We start from the raw sequence: 27,133 nt of genomic DNA on the forward strand, positions 1-27,133 counted from the left end.
GAGCTTGCTGTCTCTCCTGCTGGCATGTCCTGACTGTCCTTCACTGCTAGTTGTCTTTGCACCAGTAGAGGTTGCTGTTGGACCTTGACCTGTAGACCTTTCTTACAGTTTCTGTGGCTGCACATATGCTGGAGCAGTAACAGAGCAAAGTAGAAAATGTCCCCATAAGAACGAATGGGGAAAACACCTCCCACACACCTGCCATTTTGGAAAAAAATGTAATGGTTATCGCCAAAATACTTATATATTGAGTCACACGGAACATTGCTGAACTCTGTGATGTTTTTTTATTTTTTATTTTTTTCTGTAGAGTGAAAAATGAGGACACCAGAGCAAGAGACAAAACAGGTACCCTCTGCTCTCTTCCAGAATTGTAGGCTCCAGAAATTTAGGCTCAAAATTAACTGTAAGTCCTATATCTGAAATAAGACCATCACCTGAAAGCCAACAAGATGTCCTACATTTCTATGTATATATTGTCCGTGTGAAGTAAATCTGTGATGATTTCAAAACCGTAAAAAATTTTAAAAAGCTGAATACTTGCCCAATAGTTCAAGGTCTTCTGACTCTTTAAAAGGTGGAATGGTATCTGTAGCTCAAAGCATGGAACACAAGAAGAGGTTGAAAGTGGATGAGTTTTGAAGAGGATTTTAAGATTTTTCCATTCACTTTCCATTAAAACTAACTAGTCTGCGACCAAATCGCCATCTTTTGGCCGATTTGCACCAAATTTTACACACAGCCTCGTCAGTCCATGGAACACAATTACAACATTTACATGATAATCAGACAGTATTTTGTAAAGATTTGCGAGATTGTCGGCTTTCAACACAATATGCAGGAATTTGTTGCTGTATATTTCGGACTATTTTATGGACTATCAAAATTCTTTTGATAGCTTTTTGTCAGTAGGGTCCACAGATGCTTCACGCAAAGTTTGGTGCAAATCACTCAAATTGCCTAGGAGGAGTTTGAAAAAGTATGTTTTTCATTTGTTGCAATTTTGCGAATGGAAAGTTAGAGCAAAAGTGGGCATGGCCTACACCAAAGCTGAATGCAAGGAACACATAGAGATGAGGTTTAATAATGTGTGACATATTAAGTGGGAGTTAGGAGCGAAAAACGCTTTTTGCATTGAAAATAATGCCACCTGTTGGTCATTTTTGGTATGTGAGTCACAGGGGCCATTTTATAGCACCTCTATGAATTTCATTTCCAAAAGTGTTATGGTGTGGGCACAGTGCCAAATATTAAATCAGACGGCAACCAGAGCGCCACCTAGTGGCAGATCGGTAAACCTTTCATCAGATGTCCTCAGGAGGGCACTGACAATAAATGTACTAAGTTTCGTGTTAATCCAATGAACCATTGGGAAGATATAAAATACTTAAATTTAAAGAGCGCCACCTTGTGGTCATCACCTGAAATTTTGCACAGGGCCTCAGGAGCTCATAGGGAAGTAGTAACCTGAGTTTCATATCATTAGACCTGACCAGTGTGGAAATATGCAGCACCTCCTGTTTTGAATCAACTCTGCAGGAAGTTGTTATTTAACTACTTTAAAATTAATTGTCCTATTAAAACTCTTTTGATGGGGCGCCACTTAGCTCAGTTGGTAGCGCGCGATCCATGTGCCGAGGCTTTGCAGCGGACCCGGGTTCGACTCCCGGCCAGGGTCCCTTTGCTGCATGTCACTCCCCCTCTCTTACCCTGTTTCCTGTCACAATCTTCAGCTATCCTGTCAAAAAAGCCAGAAAAGACCCCCCAAAAAACAAAAATAATTGATAATTCTATTGATAGTGTTTGATAATAATTGATAATTCTATGTCAGGAGGGTCCACAGATGCTGTGTGCCAAGTTTCGTGCAAATTGGTGAAATCACCTGGGAGGAGTTCGAAAAAGTAGGTTTTTGACATTTTGCGACGTAGCGGGAAAAAACAGTAGGCAGAAATGGGCGTGGCCTATATCACGAGACTCAGCACAATTCACTCAATGCGGAGGGCAGAGAAAAATGCAATCATTTGGGACAAAGAAAATAGATAAATAAATAAATAAATAATTATTTGAAAACAATAGGGACCTTGCAGGTTCCCTGCTCGGGGCCTAATAACAATAACAATAATAATCCGCAAAATAACCAGTAGCCCTAAAATAATTTACAGCATAAAATCAATCTACAGAAAAGATAAAAATAAAATGTGTGTACGTGTATGAGAACATGTAAACTTAAGCATAAGTAAAGTATACTAAGTCAAGTTTATCAAGAATATCCTAAGCTTATGTTTGAACTGATTTACAGAAGTAGACTGGGATGAAATATGAGTATATCTGTTCCATAGTTCTGCCCCTCTGTACATTATAGAGAATCGACAGAGGAACTTTGGAGGATGTAACCAATTAGCCTGTCTTGTATTGAGTTTATGTACATCACTGTTAAACTGAAAAAAAATGCTTTATAGGGCAAAGAAAACTGATGAGGCTGAAATATATATTTTTTGAAAATAAATATGCAAGTTTGATATTTATTTAAGTTAAAAACTGATAAGATATTCAGTTGTTTGAACAGAGGGCCTGTATGTAGCAATTCTGCAGAATTGTTTTTGTAATATATACAGTTTATTGACATAGGTAGGGTATATATCTCCTCAAATTATATTACAATAAGTTAGATATGGATAGATTAAACTATAATATAGAGTTAGGAGACACTTTTGATGAAACAAACTTCAAATGTTACAAGTGATTCCAATAGGTTTCGATATTGTATTACAGACGAGGTGAATATGACTCTTCCAACTTAGATTTTCATCAATCAAAACTCCAAAGAAGTTTGTCTAAGACACCTGAGTAAGTGGATTATTTCCTATGGACAGACAAATGTTAGATTTATGGTATTTCTTATTTTTTGATGTAAATATAATGAAATTAGATCTATTTTTTTTTTTTTACATTTTCATACATAAGTGATAATTTATTTAATTTTATTTATTTAATCATTAAATCATTATTAGCTTTGTCCATAAGTACAGATAAATCAGTGTGTGAAAGAAATAAATGCCATACAAACAAAGGATAAGGCTGTTGCCAAGTCATTGATATGTCATCTGCTGTGTTGTTAATCCAGTATTAGAGTTTATGAATATTACAGGACCAGTGATAGTGTAAGAAATTGGGCAAAGTTAAGCCACCAGAAAGCTTTGGGGAGCTGCAGCACTGATCTCTGGAAGTGTGGATTTTTGTTGCCCCAGAGGCAAGACTTAATTAATTTGTCAAATGATATAAAGAATGGCTTCCTAATAAATAGCTAGAGGTTCAATAGCTAAGGCAAATAGGACGGGGGGAAAGAGGGCAGCCCTGTCTCGTTCCTCTGTAAAGGGGAAATAGGACAGACTGGAGTCCATTTGTGTGGACTGAGGTGATTGGGCTAACATGAAGCAACTTAATCCAAGACATAAATACTGAATTGAAACCCAATGAGAGAGTTATCTCCATCCCAAACATCTGAGGGGCATTGTGAGGAGTAGAGATCAGAGTAGAAAGTACAAAATAAGAGTTTGAGGAGGCGAGGAGACAACTACGTTCACTGGGGTTCCGGTACGGTATGATCCCTCCTGCCCGGCTTATTGTTACCTACAAAGAGCACTCACACATCTTCAATAGCGCAGACGAAGCCGAGCTCTTCATTAAGAAGATCCAGTTGGACAATCATCCAGACGGAGGTAGTGAAAAACACATGACACCATAGGAAATGTAACCCAAAACCGCTGATGGAACATTTTTCTAACACTTAAATGCAGTGCAGAAACAGGAGTGGAGGGCAGAGTGAAAGTTAGTTACACTGAGTTCTGACCGCTCTCCCTCACTGAGTTATTGAGAAAGAACAATTTTCTGATTTATATGCACTGTCTAAGCAAATATGGATGCGTTTTTCGTTTGCTGGGTTGCTCTAAAACAGTTTTCGAAATCATGGTGGCGGAGTAGTTACGCTCATTCTGTTTTTTTTTTTCCTTTTTTTAGACATCAGCATAGCTATACTGATCCTCACTTCGTGTGGACCAGCTCTTTGCTTTTGGGAAGTCCAACAAAATAAGGGGAGGGAGACACCTGACGTGGTAATACTCAGGTGGATTGATGTTAGTTGAGGGTAATAAGTTTGTTTACTGTTCTTTTTTTCTGTTGTTTGGTCTGAAAATACTGAAACTGTTGGGAAAATACAAAACAATGGGTCCATATGTCTGTTGATCTTAAGGTTAGAATTACATCCTGGAACTGCAGAGGGCTACAAAAAACAAAAAAGGTCAAACAAGTTATGAACAGGATTAAAATTTTACAGTCTAAAATAATATTTCTTCAAGAAACTCACCTAACACAGGAAGATGAGCTTAAAGTGAGGATGAGGTGGAAAGGTAGAATTCTATCAGCTCCCTTTACCTCTCAAGCAAGGGGTGTTATGATCTTAATCCACGACTCTATACCATTTCAAATTCATAATGTTATCAAAGACAAGGCAGGGCGATATTTGATCATTCAAGGGGCAATTCTTAGAGAACAATTAATCCTAATAAATGTCTATGCTCCAAATACAGACGAACCCAAGTTTTTCCAAAATCTATTTCTTACTTTGTATCTTATAATGACAGGTGACTTTAACTGCACCTTAGATCCCCAGAAAGACAAAAGTTCAGGCATCGACCAGTCACATTCAAGAAGCAGGGGTGTAATTCATCATTTTATGAAAGAAATGAGTTTAATTGATGTCTGGAGGGAAGACAATCCCAATGGGAAAAAATATTCATGTTATTCTGGTACACACCAGTCATACTCCCGCATAGATTTCTTTTTGGTTTCAGCACAACTAAAATATAAAATAAAGGAGGTGTCCTACGACGCCATACTCCTGTCTGATCATGCTCCAAACTCTTTAGTCTATCATGACCCTAAACCGACTAGTGATATTCCCAAATGGAGATTTAAAACAAAATGGCTAGCTGATACTAACTTTGTTACTTCTCTTGATGAACAGATTGGGTTCTATTTTGAAATAAATACAACAGAAACCTCACAAAGTAACAGATGGGAAGCGTTTAAAGCCTTTATCAGGGGGCAAATAATTAGCATTACTAGCTTTAAAGCTAAAGAAACCTACAATAAAACAAAATCATTAGAAACAAAAATAAAACAATTAGAAGAAGAATACTACCAGTCAGGTTCTCAAGACGTCCATCAAAGATTACTTTTGTCAAGAACACAATACAACGAAATATCTACGACAAGAGCCTTATTGAGTTTACTCCGACTTAAACAGACATTCTATGACCAAGGGGAAAAATCTGGCAGAGTACTGGCATGGCGCATCAAACAACTTCAGAATGAAAGACTTATCACATCACTACAAAACGATAACAATGAAAACATTGTTGATCCAATTGAAATAAATGAAAATTTCCAAAAATTCTATGAAAAGCTTTACAGCTCAGAAATGGATCCAAATACATCTGAAATGAATAACTTCCTGGACAAAATTCAAGTTCCCAAGATATCAGAAGTAATTAAAGAAGAACTAGAGAAAGATATAACATTAATGGAACTATCTATAGCCATTGACAATATCAAAGGGGGGGAAACCCCTGGGCCAGATGGAATACCCATCGAGATTTATAAGGTGTTCAAGCACAGACTGATGCCAGCATTACTAGAATCCTTTCACAACGGAGTCCTTCCAACATCATTGAGGGGAGCACTAATCACTTTGTTGCCAAAACCAGGCAAACCAAATAACAAATGTGAAAACTTTAGGCCAATCAGTCTCTTAAATGTGGATCTAAAAATTTTGAGTAAAATAATAACCAGGAGACTGGAGAAAATAATTCCAAATGTTATTGACAAAGATCAAAATGGTTTTGTACAAGGTAGGCAAGGCTTCCATAATGTTAGGAGAATTCTAAATATATTATTTGAGGAGAAAGGAGCAGCAGATGCAGCATTACTGTCACTGGATGCAGAAAAAGCCTTTGACAGAGTAGAATGGCCTTATTTATTTGAAATCCTCAAACGTTTTGGCTTTGGTGAAAACTTTAATAAATGGATAAAACTTCTATATACAGAACCATATGCTGAAATAATGACTAATCATAATATATCTAAAACCATTAAGATACAAAGAGGTTGTAGGCAAGGAGATCCTCTATCCCCTCTCCTCTTTATTATGGCTATAGAACCACTGGCAATAGCAATAAGAACACATCAAAATATAACAGGCATATCAATTGGACAACGGGAACACCGTCTGGCTCTGTTTGCAGATGATGTAATCATATTCCTTAAAAAGATGGAAAAATCCATTCCTGAGCTACTAGAACTTCTTAGTGTATTTGGAAACATCTCAGGATATAAATTAAACAAATCAAAATCATCAATAATGCTTTTAAACCAGTTAGAAAGCAAAAATCCTCCTAGAGCAGCCACTCAGTTTAAAATAGTGGATTGTTTTACATATCTAGGCATTCAAATTGCCCCACAACTTAAGCATATTGTAGCTAGTAATTATGAACCGTTACTCCAAGAAATCTCAAAATTACTGGAAAGGTTGACACCCATACCCATGTCACTAATAGTAAAAATAAACGTCCTTAAAATGAACATAATGCCCAAACTGTTATATTTGTTTCAAAATCTTCCTCTTCCCCCTCCAAGTAATCTATTCACACGGCTTAAAAGACTGTTTGTTAGATTCTTGTGGAATAATAGATGTCCCCGGACGTGACTATCATTACTGTACTTACCGTACGATAGAGGGGGACTCAAATGTCCCTGCCCTCTCTGGTACTATTGGGCGGCCCAATTAAGAACAATGTTGTTTTACTTTGCAGAAAGAGACGTTCCTCTTTGGAAAGGTATGGAAGAACTACAGTTAGATCTGCCCCTCCCGGTATACCTGTACTCAGCAAGCACTAAAATCCTCAAAAAAACCCACAAAAAACCCTATTGTGAAAAATATGATTGTAGTATGGCATGAAGTTAAAAAGTATCTGAGAGAAACACCCCCCCCCTTTTTATTTTTAGCCCTAAATGGGGTAATTACTCCTTTCCTCCAGGTAAAACAGATGGGGGGTTTAAATCTTGGGCTACTAAAGGACTGGCAAAAATAGGAGATCTTTACAACTCACAAGAAGTGCTGATGTCATTTGGAGAAATAGTTGATAAATTTAACATACCCCAAAACCACTTTTTTAAATACCTTCAGTTGAGAAATTTCATTAGAACACACCAAAATCAAACATTATGCATCCCTGAAAGGTCTACTGTAGAAAAATTAATGAATATGGATTGCTTAAGGAGGGGTTTAATATCCAAAATATATAAATGTCTAGTAGATGGAAGCACAGAAACATCAGCAGGAAGGCTGGGAGCATGGAATAGAAAAATGGGGGGAAGCATGCTCTCAAACACAATCAAGAACTTCTAATACACGCCTGAAAATACTACAATACAACTGGTTGATGCGAATGACCATTCTTCCAAAAGCGCATTGGTGAGGTCACACACTGATGTTGGTCGAGAAGGCCTGGCTCTCAGTCTCCGCTCTAATTCATCCCAAAGGTGTTCTATCGGGTTCAGGTCAGGACTCTGTGCAGGCCAGTCAAGTTCATCCACACCAGACTCTGTCATCCACGTCTTTATGGACCTTGCTTTGTGCACTGGTGCACAGTCATGTTGGAAGAGGAAGGGGCCCGCTCCAAACTGTTCCCACAAGGTTGGGAGCATGGAATTGTCCAAAATGTTTTGGTATCCTGAAGCATTCAATGTTCCTTTCACTGGAACTAAGGGGCCAAGCCCAGCTCCTGAAAAACAACCCCATACCATAATTCCTCCTCCACCAAATTTCACAGTTGGCACAATGCAATCTGAAATGTACCGTTCTCCTGGCAACCTCCAAACCCAGACTCGTCCATCAGATTGCCAGATGGAAAAGCGTGATTCATCACTCCAGAGAACGCGTCTCCACTGCTCTAGAGGCCAGTGACGGCGTGCTTTACACCATTGCATCCGACGCCTTGCATTGCACTTGGTGATGTGTGGCTTGGCTGCAGCTGCTCGGCCATGGAAACCCATTCCATGAAGCTCTCTGCGTACTGTACTTGGGCTAATCTGAAGGTCACATGAAGTTTGTAGCTCTCTAGCAATTGACTGTGCAGAAAGTCGGCGACCTCTTTGCACTATGCGCTTCAGCATCCGCTGACCCCTCTCCGTCACTTTACGTGGCCTACCACTTCGTGGCTGAGTTGCTGTTGTTCCCAAACGCTTCCATTTTGTTATAATAGAGCTGACAGTTGACTGTGGAATATTTAGGAGCGAGGAAATTTCACGACTGGATTTGTTGCACAAGTGGCATCCTATGACAGTTCCACGCTGGAATTCACTGAGCTCCTGAGAGCGGCCCATTCTTTCACAAATGTCTTGTTTCACAGTCTGCATGCCTGAGTGCTTGAATTTATACACCTGGGGCCAGGCCAAGTGATTAGAACACCTGATTCTGATCATTTGAATGGGTGAGCGAATACTTTTGGTAATATAGTGTATATCACTCCAGAAAAACTTAAAATATAACAGTGCTATACCTGATACTTGTATTAAATGTGGGAAGGAAAAAGGTACTTTTTTCCACTGTATTTGGCAATGTACAAAAATACAAAAATTCTGGCAAGAAATAAAACAATGTATTCAAAATATTTTACAAATTCAAATACCATTAATCCCACATTTGTTTATATTTGGTCTATATCCAGATAATTTGAAGTTTAACGAATCAACGAATATTTGTGGACTTCAGCGTGCTAATGGCAAAGAGAGTAATAGCCATCTCGTGGAAAAACACTAGTAGCCCAAGTGTGAAGAAGTGGTTGTCTGAACTGTCTTCAACTCTCCCTTTAGAGAGCATAGCATATACAATAAAACACAGAATACATATTTTCCACCAGATCTGGGACCCGTTTATTAACTATGTATTGAGGACGGATTTGTCTCATTTGATGGAAGTGCCTGGGGACATGTAAACTGTAGTGCTTTGCAGTACTTAATGTTATTGCTTTAATATAATGTATTTACTTATTTTTTATTTTTTTGAACTCACTAACCTTATTCCCAACCAAGAACTTGAAATCTTGTAAGGACCAGTGTTGACATGTTTGTTCATGACATGTAATTACATTTCTTTATATTTCTTTGTAATATTGTGAAAACAATAAAAAGAATGTTGGCAAAAAAAAAGAAAGTACAAAATATCGTATTAATCTCTGTAATATCTGAGGTAACCTCCCCCGGTCGCAGATTTGATCCTGGGGATCAATCTTGATAGTGTAGCTGCATGCTCTTGATGTGCTAGTAGCCTTCCCACCCTATCCTCGGTCTAAAAAAAAAATGTTGTTTAACCAGCAATAACTGCTTCTGTGTTTTACTTGTGGATAGCAAATCAAATTTGGACTGAAGCTGAAGGCATTCTTTAAAAAGAGCAGGGATAGGGGTTAAAGTGTCCATATTGTCAACTCTAAGTATCTCCTTAGTGATTGCCTCCAACTCTGAATTTTCTGCCTTACTTAAGGTCAAGACGTACGATATCATTTGCCTGTGCATAAATGCCTTGAAAGCTTTGAGTTGAGTTTCTTGTAAAAAGAAAGTATCCCTGAGTTGCTTTAATTTTTCATTATTACATTTGATAGGCTCATTGGCGCCCTTCAGATTCCAAGAGATAAAGTGAAGATTCATATCCCTGGTCGTCATATCAAAAGACCAGAGGAGTAAAAACCCTCTCAGTTCTGACGTGATTCTTGAGCTAAAGGAAAAAGGGGAAACAACCAAAAAAGAACATGACATTAAATCAATCCCTCCACATCTCTCCCACCCCCCATTCCCTTACATAAACCAAACACATCCACAAATTCAATACCAACAACACTTTCTGCTTCCATTACCTTCTCCTGTTCAAGAGGTCATTCAGTTCAACAATAGGAAAACATACACCACTCCTTCAAAAACAACATCTGATAACAGAAAAGTCAGTCCTCACATGTAACTAAGGTATACAGGCTGTCAATAAGTTTGCCTCAATTTTGACCACAAATAAGGAAACCATCCTGCTATCTAAACTATACAGCAGGAGAGTATGTGATCCAAGCAAAAACGGGTGTAATCGGATTGGAGGAAAGAAAAGAATTAAGACATAAAATAAAATTAAGTGCCTAATAAAGCAAGGCCTGACATGAGATAGATATGGGTGCACCAGAAGCATGTCAGCCAACCCACAGTGTCATTGATACCAGGTTAACATGTGTCCCATCATAATCCAAACAGAAAAGATGGTAATGACATAACGTATGGCACAGTTTGGGATAAGCAAGTCCCCAAAGTAACAAAGCAAAACAAGTCCGTGTACATCTCTCCTGAAGCATGATAAGAGTAAACACTTACCCGTTCTGATGGTTACCATGATGCTCATGAAAGGTGTCTGCAGAACAGCCTCGTCTGATTAAGCGGGGAAGAAAACCCCAGGCTTGGGTGGCAGCCAGGAATACCATACTGCGCTTTACTCCTTGATCAGTGTAAAATGTGTGTGCGTCCTCTAGTGTCTCAAAAGTAAAAGTTTCATCCCCATATGAAACTTGCAGGCATGCGGGAAACAGAAGCCTAACTTGACACCTTTCTGGTAGAGGGCTTGTTTGAGTTTGCTGAAAGCGGCCTGTGCTGAAGTCCGGGTATACACAGAGCGTAGCTCTGTGGTATTTAAGCTCATGTTACCTGCTTCAACAAAGCACCTTCTCGCTCTCTTGAAAACGGTGGAAACATATCACAAAAGGCCTGGGGTTACCTCCCAGTCCGGGTCTAGGGGCTATGAAGCAATGTGCTCTCTCAAGCTCCGGGCATTAGCAGAGGATGTTGGGGCTGAGGTTTTCCTTCAGCAGACCACATATGAGCTTGATTGGGTCCTGGCCTTTTTCACTGCCCTCTGGGATGTTTATGATCTGGAGGCTGACTTTAGGGAGCCTGTTTTCAAGGTATTGAGGTGGTCTTGGAGGGAGTTGTTCTGGGCCTGCAACAACTTCACTATTTTCTCAGTGATTGATAGGCTTTCAACATTTTCCCCAGCCATGGACTCTGCAGCAGCGAGGTGTATGTTAAAGTTATTCACAGTTTGGAGGAGTGCATATACCGAGGTGTGTAATGGTTTAATTACCTCTTGGTTTAATGCAGACATGTCTTTCCAAAGTGAGGCTCGTTGATTCTCCAGTTCCGAAACCAGCTGGCTCCTTGATAAAGTGTACAGGGCTTCATTGACAAGACCAGGTGTGTTGTTAACGTCAGAGCTTGCTGTCACCATCTTAGCAAGTTTGCTAACTATAGTAGCCGCACCACCACGCGTAGTTGTGCATCTTGTTGTGTTGCTAGCTTTGGATTTAGGGCCACTCATTTTACGGCAAGTATAGGCTATAAATATAATCTGTTGTCTAATACACTGTTCCGAGGTGGTGTTTAAAGGGATATATTAACAATTTGATGGGGAGACCTCTTTCACGCAGCTTTCATTGTCACCACCGGAAGTCCTATTGTCCAAGTTTTTTAACAGATCTAGATGTAAATACTTGTAAATGAAAAATAAATGAGCTGACATACTGATCTCTTGTGTCATATTCATCATTTGGTGTCAAATCCAAATGTTTTCAGTGTACAGCCAAATTTAAGGAATTGGCCTTGTTCCAGTAGTTTTGGAAGGAACTGTATAAGTTCTTTGTTCAGTCTCTGTGTGACTGAAAGGAGCCATATTTCATAGCCTAATAATAAAGCCTAATCCTCCAAGTGGACTTTAATTTACATTCTTGAATCACATATGCAAATGCATTCCTTGTTCTGTGGACTAAAATAAAAAAGCATAGAAAGAGATTTTTGTCCTGTCATGTCATTATAGGCTACATTATAGAAGATATAGGTCTATACCTCCTTTCTCCACTGATTTAAGGAGTCATATAAATGACACCTTGAATCACTGTCACTTAAAGACGGATTGTTTTTTGTGCTGTTGTAATTTAATATCTCAGGAACCCTGCACATTGCACATTTGCACTGACACATTTATTTCACATTTATTATATATTGCACACATCATGTGTGACAGTTACTGTTATAATATGTTAATTTTTTTTCTAATAGTTTATATTATATTTTTATTCAAATTGTTGTTCTTGTGTTTTGTGTTAGTGACAGTAAATTCAGACACTGGAAATGAAATTTGCCTGGAAAAGTAAACAAAAATAAATAAATAAAAAAAAAACCTGAACTGATACAGTAATATTAGCATTGAAGCAAATATATTTGGTCCAAATTACATTGAAAAATAAAACATAGATATTAACAGTTCTGTGATTATCATTTTCAGGGGCAGATTTTGTTTTGATGTCCTTCCATCCATCCGTTTTCTTCCGCTTATCCAGGGCAGGGTCGCGGGGGCAGCTGACTGAGCAGGGACACCCAGACTTCCCTCACCCTGGACACAGAGCTCCTCACCCTATCTCTAAGGGAGCGCCCCGCCACCCTGCAGAGGAAGCTTATTTCGGCCGCTCGTATCCGCGATCTTATTCTTTCGGTCATGACCCAAAGTTCATGACCATAGTTGGGGGTAGGAACGAAGATTGACCAGTAAATCGCCTGGCCTGCCTTTCGGCTCAGCTCTCTCTTCACCATGACAGACCGATACAATGACCGCATTACTGCGGCCGCTGCACCGATCTGCCTGTCAATCTTATGCTCCAACCTTCCCTCACTCATGAACAATACCCCAAGATACTTGACCTCCTCCACTTGAAGCAAGAACTCTCCCCCAACCCGGAGGGAGCAAGCCAACTTTTTCCGATCTTTTTCATCCCAGCTGCTTCGCACTTGGCTGCAAACTGCCCCAGAACATGCAGGAGGTCCTGGCTCGATGGAGCCAACAAGACAACATCATCCGCAAAAAGCAGAAATGGAATCCAGTGGCTCCCGAACCAGACCCCCTCCGGCCCCTGACTGCGCCTAGAGGTTCTGTCCATAAAAATAATGAAGGGAACCGGTGACAAAGGGCAGCCCTGCCGGAGTCCAACATGCTCCGGGAACAGGTCTGACTTACTGCCGGCAATGTGAACCAAGCTCCTGCTCCGGTCGTACAGGGACCGTACAGCCCTTAGCATAGGGCCTCCGACCCTGTAATCCCGGAGCACCTCCCACAGAATGCCACGACGGACATGGTCGAATGCCTCGGGGTGCTCATGCTGTGAAGACGTGAAGTCTGCAGAAATGAGTCTTGAGTCTTTTGCGGAAGATGGAGAGTGATTTTGCTGTCCTGACATTGGTCAGGAGTTTGTTTCGTTACTGAGACATCAGAACAGAGAAGAGTCATGACTTTGCTGAGCAGGATTTGGATTGCTCTTAGCGCTTTATATTATGCTGCACTGCTCTTGTCTTGTGGACAATTAACTTGCACTGATCTTACCTCTTTTTGTCATACTGAGCTGTGTGGTATGATGTAAATGGTCAAATTAGTTGTGTTACCTCTCGTTGTGGCAACAGACAGTAGGTGAATTGTTAATTTTTAACAGGGGGGTTGTCCAATTGGAGCACCACCCTGCCCCAACACACCTATGTACACCTCCCAAAGGACATTGCAGGATACCTTGACCATAAATGTGACATTTCTAATTCTACAATTCCATTTTATCCAGTTCATCTTCTTTCTCTCCCTACTACACATTTTTTTTTTATGACTGTATTAAAGTAATGAGTAAATACACCTTTAAATTGTATGCAGTAGACTGAGTTTATTCAGGCAGGGTTTTCTCATGTTTCTCACAATACACTACAAGCAGGGTTCTTTTAAGTTACATGACCCACATGACCCCTGGAATTTTTTACTGTCTAAATTCCTTGAATTCCTCTAAATTTCCTTGGATTGATTCCTTCTTCCACAGATTAAACATTGTGTAAGAAAGCAGAGCCCGACTGACTTATTGATATTTGCCTTTATCGATTTAGTGGCTGATTTATGAGGTTATAAATCCTTATATTTAAAAAGTATAATGCAGAAAAATATGCCTGGGGTAACTAAAAATTGGTGTAATGACACAGTTTGCCCGGCAGAGTGTGTTTCAATGGGGGGTAAAATAGCTGGTGTCAGGAAGTGTAACAGCTACCCTAAACCAGCACAAAAATGACAATTGGCAACATAACATAGCCACCATCTACCATAAATAGCAAACTTTTTGTTGATCTGGTCATTTTTTCGTTTTTAGACAATCAGTAGTCTTTACAGGGTGTTTTATTTTGAAAAATGACCGGATGCTCTATGCCTTTCCTGTGTCTCTGACTTTCTGTTGGCGTGATTTGCTCTGTGCAACTTGTTGCGGCTTTTGTCAAAAATAAACCTGGCAGCCAGATCGCAAAACAGCCATGCGCAGCTTGACTTCACTATGCGCTGGAGCTAATCGCGACCGCTTGTGATTTGTAACACACTATCTGCTACTAGTGGATGGAGAGTGACGGCAGGTTAACAAGGGGGATACTTTTTTGTAATTTTGCTAATAAGTGGGACGGTATCCCCCTCATCCCCCGTCAAATTGCCTACTGGCAACAGATGCAAGGAACTGTTGACAGTGAACACATTTTTGGTCAATTTTTTCCATGAACTCTAAACATTTTTTCAGCATCTCTCCCTGGGTTAGCTATTGCACCTGTGTGGTAGAGAAAGTCACCATGTTCTGAACTTAACTCCTCTAGAAAAGACTTGAACTGATGTTGATTTAAACCTTTGGCTCTGCTGAAGTTGATGGCTTATGTTATAGTGTGCATCCTAAGCCACTCTTAGGACCACACATCATTGGTGCTCCATCAGTTGTTAGTCCAGCAAGTTTATCCCCAGGCAAACCAAATTCATTTATACATCTAGATACCTCTTCAAAGAGATCTTTCCCTGTAGTTGTGCCATGCACTGATTGTAATCCCAACAATTCTTCTGTTACGCATAGGCCTGAGTCCACTCCACGGATGAAAATGGAAAAGTACTGGTGCTTTCACCCATAGCAAGGGAGTATGCGATGAAATCTTGTCCCTTTCCCACAAGCTGTTGTTGAGGATCAGTGACAAGCTGACATACATGGTCAACAAAGGTGTTTCAGCTCAAGCTCACATTTAAAAATGCTTGCTTTTCTTGTGGGCGCACGCTGTTGCAAACTTTCATCATGCAGCTTTTGACAAATTCTCCTTCGATAAAGGGCCGAGCTGATTGTGCAATCTCTGCTGCCACAATAAAACTAGCCTGAACAGCAACCTCGCTTTGCGATTTGGGGTTTGTAAACTGCTGTGACAAGACTTCTTTTTAACTCTTCTACCTTCTGGGGCCTTTGTTTCATGTCCAGATGCTTGTATCTGTTGTGGTGCTTCGTTTCAGAGTGTCTTCTTACAGTGTATTCTTTCATTACAGCCACAGTGTTTCCGCACAGAAGACACACAGCTTTGCCCTTTACATCCACAAACATATACGCTGCCTCTCACCTGCCTTCAAAACCCCTTTCCTCAAAGTCCACCTTTCATTTAGCCATTTTTTGGGGGAGAGGGGTAGTTGAAAGATGACACAGGTGAGTAGATCCATAGGGCTGCTGATGAACAAGTGAGGCATGTTCCAGCGGGCCTGTGACTGAAGTGCCAATGCATTGGCAATGCATTGTGGGAGTATTATTGTGGTGCGTGCAATATACTGGCAGGTTCAAGTCAGTACGTGGTTCAAGTCAGGACTTTGTGAAGCTTCCAGATTGCAAAACCTCAATTCTAACCTGATCAGCAATTCCTTTACCACTTTTCATGAGTGTCCAGGATCATTGTTCTGTTGGGACACCCAACTGCACCAAAGAGCCAATCTTCTGACTGATGATTTTAGGTTTTCCTGAAGCATTTCAAGATCCTTCATTATTCAGTCATCTTTAGTCCGTTTTGGTTGGAGCGGTTTATATAGCTTTAAAATGAAGATAACTAGTAATATGTAAAATTTTGCATTTGAAATACTCATTAGTATTCACTCATTGCTTGTTATTTTTGTCTTGAATGTAAAGTACGACTTAAAGAATTCAAGTTGCGAAAAAACAGTTGGCATGTAAGGTACCAAGCTGCCTGTTTAGAAACTCTAATGAAATATCTTATGTGGAGGTAAACAAACTGAGCTAGCGCTATAAAAATGAATGGTTGAGCCAAACCTCACTAATGCATTACTTGGCATATTACTTACTACAAGAGCAATCACTTAGTTTCTCTAATTGTGATTTGATTTTTTATGGCCTTTGTGGGAAATAAAAACTCAAGGGTGTAAAGGTGATTTTGGAAGTGGGATACTGGGGCTGCAGAAAGACAGGCTGGAGTGAGCCTAGATGGAGTCTAGCCACAGGTGGTCTGCAATTCTGCGCCATAATTGCCTGGCAAAGTGTATTATGGGTCTTCAGACCACTCATCCACTCTGTAGGGGTGGACAAGAGAAAAGGGTGAGCGAGGCGGAAAAATGGGATGGATAACACGATGTCCCGTTGCGAGACTATTCTGCCAGACACATTGAGGGAGTATTATTATTGTGTGTGTTCAAAGAACACTTTCTGTGAAGGCTATTAAGCCACACTAATCAAAATGATGGAAGCAAATGGGATGGCAATCTTTAATTCTATTGAAATGTCAAAGCCAGGTGTAACAGACATTTTCTGCTGTTTGAATGGAGTAGATGTTGTCAGTCTGCATCTCTGCACTAGGAAAGGACTTTTTTTTTATCAACTTCTCTTCCATTTACAGCCTAAGACTTGCTAGGGATGGGGGTCAGCAGCCTGGCAGAGCCTCTGGGGGTTTTGAGCTGCCTTGGTTCCTATGACTGATTATTAATAACACCCTCTTTCCAGCTACAATGATCAAACCAAAAGGATTTTTAGCCAACTGACCAATACCCCTTGGTGCCAACCTGTTCTGACTTGTTTCATTTACATTTAGATGAAGAGTATTTGTAACTTGGTGCCAGTAGTCCGGAGCTGGGCTTTGTCACTGCTAAAGACTTACATTCTGTTGTAAGAAATGAAGATGGAAATAATGACATTTGAATCAACCCGCTATACTGGTTGGAATTGAGTCTCAGATGTTGATCAGGGTTTTGGATTGATCGATTAATCGTTCAAAGAAGGAATCTGAAGTTGCCCTCTGGTCTGTTAGATGTTATAACATGCATGCAAAATATTTTTTTTTTTAAACACATTTTACTGATATTACATAGGCCAAATTATTCATCAAAACACCAAGAGAATAATTGGCAGACTCTAGTTGTGTCAATTGTGAACCGAAAGTAGATCCGAAACTAACAGCAGGTAGGAACCTGAACTAAGCTCATGCCATTATCCAAAATAATACTGACTTAAACAAAAAGTATACAACATACCATAACATGTTTCACCTTTCTCACCTCATGGTGTTTTTAAGAACATCAAAAGATAATGTAACAAATATCTTTTTTTAGATGATTTTCAGAAGAAAAAAATGAATACATTTGGGAGATGGTAGCAAGTAGATAAATAAATGAATGATTGAACAATCAAAAAACAGGTGCAGTGTGGAACTGTGATATTGATATCCTTCTCCATCTTTGTCTACAGATGCAATGGCTAATCCTTCTCCAGCAAAGAGCATGGGCGACCCTGGAATCACCCCTCTGTCTCCTTCACACACTCAGGTGACTCCATTCTCTAATGGACATGGACTCATATGCTCTTTACCTGTAGGCTGTTCTTGTGTATAATAAGTACTGTAAATGTAAAATCTTATAAGATTTAATTTTAGGATGAGTTTTCAGAATGATTTTTTCATAATCTTCCTTTGATATCATTCTGTTGATCTTGACTTTTTGATTGGAGAATCATATTTTATTGATACAACCGAAACAATTTCCTCCCTTCCCTACAAACTCAAACAGTGTCTGGTCCATCTGCTCTTCACCCTTTCTACTAGCTAGTCATTGTTTCCCCTGTCATGTATCTTATACACATGCCATGTTAGAAGACCATAGTAGGCGGACTGAGTAGGATCTCTCTATCCAGCTCTGTATTTAACATAATCATTTGGAATGTGTATTTTAAAGGAAATGGCTCATTATCATACCAGTGAATGATGATAGATAATGATTTTTTCCCCCACTATCTAGTGCCAGGTATGCAGGAATTAGTACAAGCTGTTCAGTGTTGCTATGTACCAACATGTCTGTGTTAAGTAGTGATGCTAGTTGATAAAATGACCCCTACTGTTACCAACATGTGGATCCATTGTTCTTCTTCTGGAATTGGTGTTGTGTTGCTGTAGATGATAGCTTAAATTGCTTGTGTGTGTGTGTAACTCTCCTCTTGGAGATGATCAGCCAGTCTCAATATATACAGTACCATAACATGTCCTAACCCTGTCAAACTGTATGTTCTCTTTCTACAGCAGAATGACACAGACCAGGTACCATCCGGGCCATCCTTTGATGTGGTTGTTGCCATTGACTTTGGCACAACGTCCAGCGGTTATGCTTATGCCTTCACTAAGGAGCCAGAGTGTATTCACACCATGAGGTGGGCCAGCACTGCAATGCATACACTTACTAACAAGAAGTTTGGGGGTAGCCTGGACCTGCATCAGCATAATGTTATTTAGCTGATAGTGACCCATTTGCACAGTATAAACAAGGAGTACAAAACCCTGCATATGCAGAATAAAGTGACAGTGGAGCCATTCTATTGATTAAAAAATACAGAAAAACAAAAAACACTGATGGAGGTGGCTGCCATCCAAGATGCTGACCAGCACATCAGGAGTAGTTTGGGGTTCAGTATCTTGTATAAGGACACTTCAGCATGCAGACCAGGGGAATTGAACCAGCGATCTTCTGATTACAAGATGCTGGCTCTACCTCTGACCCACAGCCACCCATGTCAGAATATCTTAATATTAGGTTTGTCCCTTTTTTCATTAATGATAGCATGCACCCAAGCTGCATGGAGTCCACAAGTTAGTGTAGAACCTGCTGACTTACGTTATCCCAGCTGATGACAGTGTTGTCAAAGCTTCATGTGATGTCACAGAATGTTTGGCCCTTTAGTCTTCAAGTGCCCTCATAAATGTTGACTGTGGTTGAGGTCAGGTGACTGTGAAGGACAGTCCAGGACAGTCAGGACTCTTTGGTCTTCTGTAGTTGTGTCAAAGCTTTTAGGTATATTTATCCCGTTGCAGTATGAAACCTTCTCCACTATGACCAAACCAGCACTGCATGAAAAGTGGGATTTTCATCCCTGTAAATGTTAATGACAATTTACAGCCTGTGAACGTTGTGTTCGTCTGTGCCACATATTGACAGGAAATGAACCATGACGTATGTGGAGCTCACGGACGTGCAAACGGTTGTTTGTTTGTTTGTTTTTCGTTCATTCATTACGATATTGTCAAGTACATGAATGAATTTATTGAGGAAATGAAAAATTGCCAGGAAGGTGTTGTTTATTCAAAGAAAGAGCTTTATAAACACAAACACACATCTATGTACAGAGCGAAGGAGATCTGCCCACACAACAAACGGGAAGCTCATGAGAAGCCCAAAATCCTACAGCACTGTGAAGTGTCTGTTTGCCACCTTCGAGCTGTAGGTAACTGTTGGCCCTCTGTCTGAATTCGGTCCATTTTGCAGACGTCCTGCCCTGCCCTGTATTTTGGAATCACCTCTAATCTCAACTGCAGGGTGGCACAGAGCTCGGTGAGCTCCTGGCTACAAAAGGATGTAGGTCGCACAATCCATCCAGACACCCCTCCGTCTTAATCATCAGACATCAGGTCTATGGTGGCGCACTTCCAAGGGTCCACCTCTCCACAGCTAGCACACTCTGTCTCGCTTCCAGCAGCTGTAAAAACAATCAATAAAGACAACTAGAACTGCAAGCAGTTGTGAACGGGGGGCAAAAGTGAGGACACAGGCCAACGTCTGAGCCGCGGTATTCGCTGTCATGGTGAGTGCACTGGAAGTGCTAAAGGCTGAATACATTTGGATTTGTTGTACTAAATCATGCCCACTTTGACCAATCGTTACTTAAATATATGGCTGGCCTCAGGAGTGACCCCACATGTTTCATTAAATTTCTATTATTGCAACAAAAAATGAGAGTGACAAGGAAAAATGCATTTATGTTGATTAGTGTGTGGTGACTTAACAAAGGAAAAGTGCAGCAGAAGTGGGCGGGGCCTATGTCAGAAAACCCAGCTGTATGCAGGAAATACATGGATATGATGTTTGTGAATGTGTTCTTTAAAATGTGGAGGTTAAAGGCAAAAATGCATTTACATCCGTTATAGTGCCACGTATAGGCCACTTTGCACCAAATTTGGCACAGAGCCTCTGGATGACTTCAGGAACAACTGACTTAAGTTTGATGTTGAAAGCAATTAGTTTGAATGAAACATGAAACAATATGTGTTTTTTTAGCTCGCAAAAAAAGATTGTTTGGTTATAACTAGCAGATGTTTTGGAGTGCCAAAATTATTTTGAAACATTTTCACCCAAAACATCTGGAGATTCTGTGTGCAAATTTTCAGGCAGATGGTGCTTAAATTGTAGGAGGAGTTCAAAAAAGTAGGTTTTGCATATGTGGCGATTTAGCAAATGAAATGTGCAGCATAAGTGGGTGTGTTCTGTGTCAGAAAACCCAGCTCTATTCAGGGAACATATGGATATAAGGTTTGCAAATGCATTATTTAAAATGTGGAAGTTACAGGCAAAAACATGATTGGATCCATTATAGCGCCACCTAGTGGAGTGCATGTGCAATTATTGGTATGGAAGAATTGTGTCCTATTCTATGTGTACCATATAGTTTGGCTGAAATTAATGTTTGTATTTATCTTGCAATAAGCCACGCCCACATTGACCAGCCATGACCACCTTCAAGATATGGCCTCAGGATTGGCCCTACATCATACTGACCAAATTTCTTAAAAATCGGTGTAGCCGTTTGAGTTATAAACTTCCCATTATTTTAGTGCCCCCTAGTGGACAAAATTGGCCAAATTCGGCTCATCCCTTCCCAGTCTCATGGCAACCAAGGATCTCAAATTTAGTGTTAATAGCCTTAAGTTTGACCGAGATATTAAACATTTTACATTTTTACAGCTACTGAAATTTGTTCGTTAATACTTTGTGCATTTTTTGACCGAGCAAAATTCTTTTGATAACTTTAGATCAGGTCGAGTTGAAGAGTGTTTACGTGTTTCAAGCAGATCGGCCAAAGGAGGCCAAGGAGGATTTTGCGAATTTTTGAAAAAAACTTTCTAGGCGGAAGTGGGCATGGCCATAGCATAGTGATTCAGCTCCATTCAGGGAATATGGGGATACAAGGTGTTTGAATGTGTGACATACGGTGTGGGAAATATAGGCAAAAATGTGGGAGTAATGGGCGAAAAACGCTTCTGCATTGAAAATAGCGCCACCTGGTGGTCATTTGTAGCCTGTGAGTTACATTCTGTACCACCCCTTTGAATTTCATTTCCATAAGTGTTATGGTGAGGGCACAGGGCCACATATAAAATTAAACTGGCACCAGAGCGCTACCTAGTGGTGGACTGGTAAGTTGCAGTGGCAATGATTATACCAAGTTTTGTGTCAATCCACCCAACCCATGTGGGGATATAAAATATTGAAATTTAAAGAGCGCCACCTTGTGCTCAACACCTAAAACTTTGCGAAGACCCTCAGGGCTCATGTCAAAGTACTATTCTAAGTTTCATGTCATCCAAACACACCATTGTTGAGATATGTAACACTTCCTGTTTGGAACCAAATCTGCAGGTAGTACGGATCGACCGATTATTGGTTGGGCTGATTATCGGCGCCAATATCCGGCATTTTGATGCATATTGGCATCAGCCTTTTTTTTTATTCCGACGGCCGATAAGAGATCAATTTAAAACTGGGTTATTTTGGCTATGATGCAGCGGAGCCTCTCTGTCTGCTGCCCCTACTCTGTCTCCAGCATTATCCCACCCACAGCACCATCTGATTGTTTACAGGCAGAGCAGGTAACAGCCAATCTGTAGACACTGTAGATGCTCAGCAGACTGTAGAAACTGTACAATTCACGACTACTAACGTTACTGTGAGGCCCAATATGTCAGCGGCAGCTGTCTGTTCCTATGATAAACACTGATTATTAAAGTGAAGATCCTGTAGGCTATTTAGTGTTTTTTACAGTTTAATCACTTGAAACAAGGTTGCAGAAAATATTGATAGGGAAATAGTGATAAAAGTAAGAAGTGTGTGTGTATGTGTGTGTGTGCGAGAGAGAGTAGAGCATGTTGAGGCGATGGCTGGAGAATAGTGTGTGTGTGTGTGTCTGTGTAAGCCACATGAGAAGCTGCAGAAACTGACAGCAAAGCACCATCTGAGATAAAACTGTAGGGCAATAATGGCTGTTTAACTACCAAGTTATTTTACTTGATCTTTTTCTGTGTTGACTGAGATTCCATGCAGCAGAAAATGACATACTGTCATGCTTGTGTCCTGAAGCTGTCTTTGACAGTTTCTTGTAGAGAGGAGCAGAATATTGCTGTTCAAGACTTTAGACATCATGCAACTGCATCATAAAGCCCACATGAACTGCATGGTGTTCAGGGATGAATAGTCTCTATCGTTATTGTGCTATTTTTTCAGCTATAGTTACATTCATTGTTAGTAATGTAGCAGGCTAGTTTTGAATGACTGTGTCCCTGCTATCACATGTGGGTAATATAAAACATTTACATAATAAATTCAACTACAGGCTTCCTAAATGCTGCAGTAAATTAAGCATGATGAGTTGAGCATATGTCAGCATGTGGCCTCACTTTTAAGTCCCTTATTGCAGATGGATAGACTTCAGTCTATGTGTAAAAACACTCAAAGTTAAGTCTTGGAGTTTGTATTATTCAAAATGTTAACGCCAATATTTTCCCTTTTACTGCAAATGATCGGCTCCAAATATCGGTTATCGGCCTCCTTGACTACTAATAATGGGTATCGTATCAGTCCTGAAAAAACCATATCGGTTTATCTCTAGCAGGTAGTTATTATTTAATAACTCAAAAACTAAATTTTCTATTACAAGTCCTTTGGTAACTTTTTGTCAGGAGGGTCCAAGTTTCGTGCAAATCAGTGAAATCGCCAGGAGTTTGAAAAAGTAGGTTTTCGACATTTTGCAAACTAGCGAAAAAAAACAAACAAAACGGTAGGCAGAAATGGGCGTAGCCTATACCGCAAGATTCATCACAGTCAACTTAACGCGTGGATATAAGGTTTTTGAATGTGCGACAAAGTATATGGGAGTTATTAGCCAGAATACACTTTCCTTAATAACAGCGCCACCTAGTGGTGGAAATTCAGAACGACACTAGATTATAACATTTTTCGCTAGGTGTGACTTATATACCAAGTTTGGTGAGTTTTGGGGTACGTTCAGGCAGTGAAAAATGTGATCATTTCGGAAAAAGAAAAATAATCATTTGAAATACACGTTCCCTGCTCGGGCCCTAATAATCCTTAGAAAAACAATAGGGACCTCGCAGGTCTACCTGATCAGGCCCTAAAATTCTTTACAATTACATTAGGGTTCCTAGCACTGCTGGTCCTAGGAAACGCGTCTGCTTGCATACGCCTTCCCTCGGCCCCTCAGGCTGGGCCCCCTAATCAGTACTACGCGATGCACTGCATATGGACACAACACATCTATTAATGCACCTGAAAAATTGTCTCAAAAACAGATCTAATCTGATAAGTCTTAGCCTCTTTCTTCGCAATCGACTCCGACCTGAACTCCTCACAGCCTCTGCCTGCGATGCAAGATCTGGTTGTTTTTTACGTGAAGCTCCTGCGTACTCTCATAATGTCTTACAGGCAGCTGGAAAAAAATTTCACTGGCAAGGATCACACCTTCAACAAGATGCGTTTAAACAATTTATTATGAAAGAAATAGAAAACAAAACATTGAAGATCTTGATTCTTTGAGTTCTTAGAGTGTGTTATGGGGAAGCGCTGTACAGAATCCGCCACCGCGCCTGGGCAGCAATGGACCCCCATGGTCCTACGAAGGGGAGGAAAGAAAAGAAGAAACAGGGAGAGAGAAATTGGGTGGGGGGGAGGGGCGCTGAATACGAGAGCGAAGATGAGGAGAGGGTCAGGTGGTTATTTATAGGAATATCGGAAGTTGGCGCTGTTAAGGTGTGGTCCTGCCCCTGACACTTTGCCATATAAGCTTCAATTCACTAGCAAGGGCCACACCTTCAACAAGATGCATTAAAATAATTTATTATGAAAGAAAGAGAAAACAAAACGTTGAAGATCTTGGTTCTTCGAGCTCTTAGAGTACGTTGTGGGGAAGCTCTGTAGAGAATCTGCCGCTACACCCGGGCAGCGACGGACCCCCAAAAACCTCCAATCACTTGAGATGAGATTGTGTGGATATGAGATCTTTGAGATCTGAACGGATGTGGCAGTGATGCGTTTGGGAGGACCAGCGGCCCATGAGTCGCATTAAGTGTTCTGGGATGCCTTTACGGGAAGCTGATTTGGCCACTCCGATCATGAAGGAGTGTCAAGAGTACTTCACGCGTAAATTACCAGACAACGAGAGCACATGGCGAAAGTGATGGTGGAACGAGAAACGAGTAGCCACTTGTCCGGATTCAGAAATGAAGAGAGGATCCGTTATTGTTATGGTCTGAGATTTGCAGAATTGCAAGAAGTTAGCAAGGGTTTTGAAAGGATTCAGTGGTGATTGGACCTTGGAGTAGAAGACGAGTGTAGGCGGACCAGATTGATTGGTGTTTAGTTAGTTTTCAATAGAAAATAATGGTCTGAAAAGCGGGACAAGTCTGAAATGTGTGCATGGTGGCTTGAGTCGACGTGAATGGTTGAGGTGGTGAATTTGGAGCACCTGAGGAAAATGAAAAGCAAGCAAGAACATGGCTTCGAGGGTTCGGGCAACAACAGTTTAACAGCAGGTTGGCAGTAAGAGGAAGACAGCGAGGGCTTTGGCTGGCTCTTGACGTAGGAGTCCTTTAAAAAGGGAAGTTAACAAACTGCCAATATTGGCCTGGAAAAGAGGCTGATACCACTAAGGTAAGCTTGATGATGTGTGTTTTTGCCGTGATGGAATGGGCATAAGTACTGAAAGAAGTCAAGGTGATGAGATCGAACGATGGATAGGTTATGTTGTATAATTGTGAAAGTAATGGAAGCTTTTCCAAGCTGTCCAGTAGGAAGAGAGGGTTGAAGGTGATAGGCTGTTTATGATGGAACTCTGAAAGTCGCTTATCAGGGGTTTTAGTGCAGGATTTACGAGTTGAACGTCAGTGTCCGACCGGCAGGTATCTGCGTGAGGTGCCAAGTTTCTGAACTTCTGGCATTCATTAGCGAGCTCTGGGGGCAATTCTGCTGCAGGCCATCCTCCATTGTAGAAACCCCCAAAACCAGCCTAAGAGGCAGCATTGATGTATGGATGAATGTCTTGTGGGTGAGTCGGTTGGTTGTCGTAAAAGAAAGTGATTCATTTCCAATTGGTGAGAAGGTTGAGTCACGGACGGATTTCGGCAAGGCTCGAGCTATCCAGGGAGATTGAGGTCAAGAGTGATGGGACGGAAGAAGTGATGGATGGTAGGTAAGAGATGAAGGCTCGCCCTTGGGGGATGATGCGTAAGGTGAAATTGAGGTGGCCCAGAAGGGACAGAGTTGACGTTTGGTGCACCACGGGCCGCAGAAGAAGATTTGGTTTAGTGTTGTGTTGGTCACGAACGTGTTGTTCGAACAAACAGATCTTTTCAGTGAACAAAGTGAACGTAATCACTTCATGGACTGATTCATTCCTCTCTCAGTTCAGTTGAGCTCAGCCACGGAACTGCCATGTGATTCTCATTCAGGTACTGTGCTGAAATAATTCACATAATTCACATTCACATGAGATAATTCACATTCAGTCACCGTACTGCTAAAATTAGCGCTGTGTTGCTAACATCTGTGTAGCATCATCTTAAGTGATTTTACTGGACAGTAAAAGTCACTCACATTCGCGAACGTGATTCTCAGCAGCTGCCATCACTGAAGTTTGCGAACGTGATTCACATCCTCAGCAGGTCGTTCGCAAACGAGGGACGCCAGAACTTGAATCACGTTTGCGCTGTGATTCATTCATGATTCGCGAATCTACTGCAGGCAGAGAACTGACGCTGAGGACGTGATTCTCGTCTCCAGTAAAGCCGGCTTTGTAGGAGAAGATAAACAAAACTCACCTCTCCAGCTGCAGGCTTGTTGTGGGGAAGCCCTGTGAGTCGATTACCGAGTGCAGTAGAGTTCCGCAGCTCAGTGAGCAGCACTACTGCCGGGACTCTACTGCATTCAGTAATCGACTTGCTGGGCTTCCCCACAACAAGGAGGCTTCTCGGGTGGTGAGTTTTGTTTATCTTTGTTTATCTCTTCCAACAAAGCCGGCAACGATATCAAATGTTTGATGCCTTGAAATATGTGCTGGGACCCTGTTTCTAATGTTGCTGAAGTTTGGTGCTGTTCTGAGCATTATTTGTGGCTTTTTGATGGCGATTTATACTTGGACCCATTTACTGCAGTGTATTGTTGTCGTGCAGTCATTCCTGAGGATGTCAAAACTACGTAAGCTAGTGGTCCGCAAACTTTATCTTTCGAGGGGGGGGTCGTACTCTGTGTCAAGGTGTATTAGAACATGGATTAAACTTACACCGGAATATCCCTTTAACTTACATTTAATTAGGTCTTAAATATGTTCATTTACCACTTCCATTGTCGCCTTTTTTTTGGGTCTGTTTTTTTTGTTTTTTTTTTTTGTTTCTGGGAAATGTGTTAGTGACATTCACAGTTGGCTCCATGTGTTGTAATTCTTTCTGAAGTATCCTGGAATGTAAATGGAATTTTGCCAACAGCCAGGTCGGAATTTATCATCGTGCACTTTGCCTGTTCCAGAAAGACTCTGACTGTGTAATCTGCTATAGCTATGGTAAAGTGTGAATTTAACAAGTGTTGGCTTGA

General features: G+C 40.8%; 1 protein-coding gene across 4 annotated transcripts in view; it reads left to right on the forward strand.

Annotated features, from left to right (window-relative positions):
• The window catches only part of hspa12a (heat shock protein 12A), a 158,755-nt gene that overhangs the window by 64,384 nt on the left and 67,238 nt on the right, over nucleotides 1–27,133 (forward strand). For 3 of the 4 annotated variants that reach the window (XM_037123841.1, XM_037123838.1, XM_037123842.1), the window contains 2 exons: nucleotides 17,688–17,764; nucleotides 18,511–18,638. In XM_037123841.1, coding sequence (XP_036979736.1) covers nucleotides 17,693–17,764; nucleotides 18,511–18,638 — 200 coding nt within the window. In that variant the 5' untranslated portion in view covers nucleotides 17,688–17,692. The remainder of the gene's footprint in view (nucleotides 1–17,687; nucleotides 17,765–18,510; nucleotides 18,639–27,133) is intronic. The other variant, XM_037123839.1, reaches the window with a different exon arrangement.

This window comes from Acanthopagrus latus, chromosome 15, assembly GCF_904848185.1.
Source record: "Acanthopagrus latus isolate v.2019 chromosome 15, fAcaLat1.1, whole genome shotgun sequence".
Lineage (NCBI taxonomy): Eukaryota > Metazoa > Chordata > Actinopteri > Spariformes > Sparidae > Acanthopagrus > Acanthopagrus latus.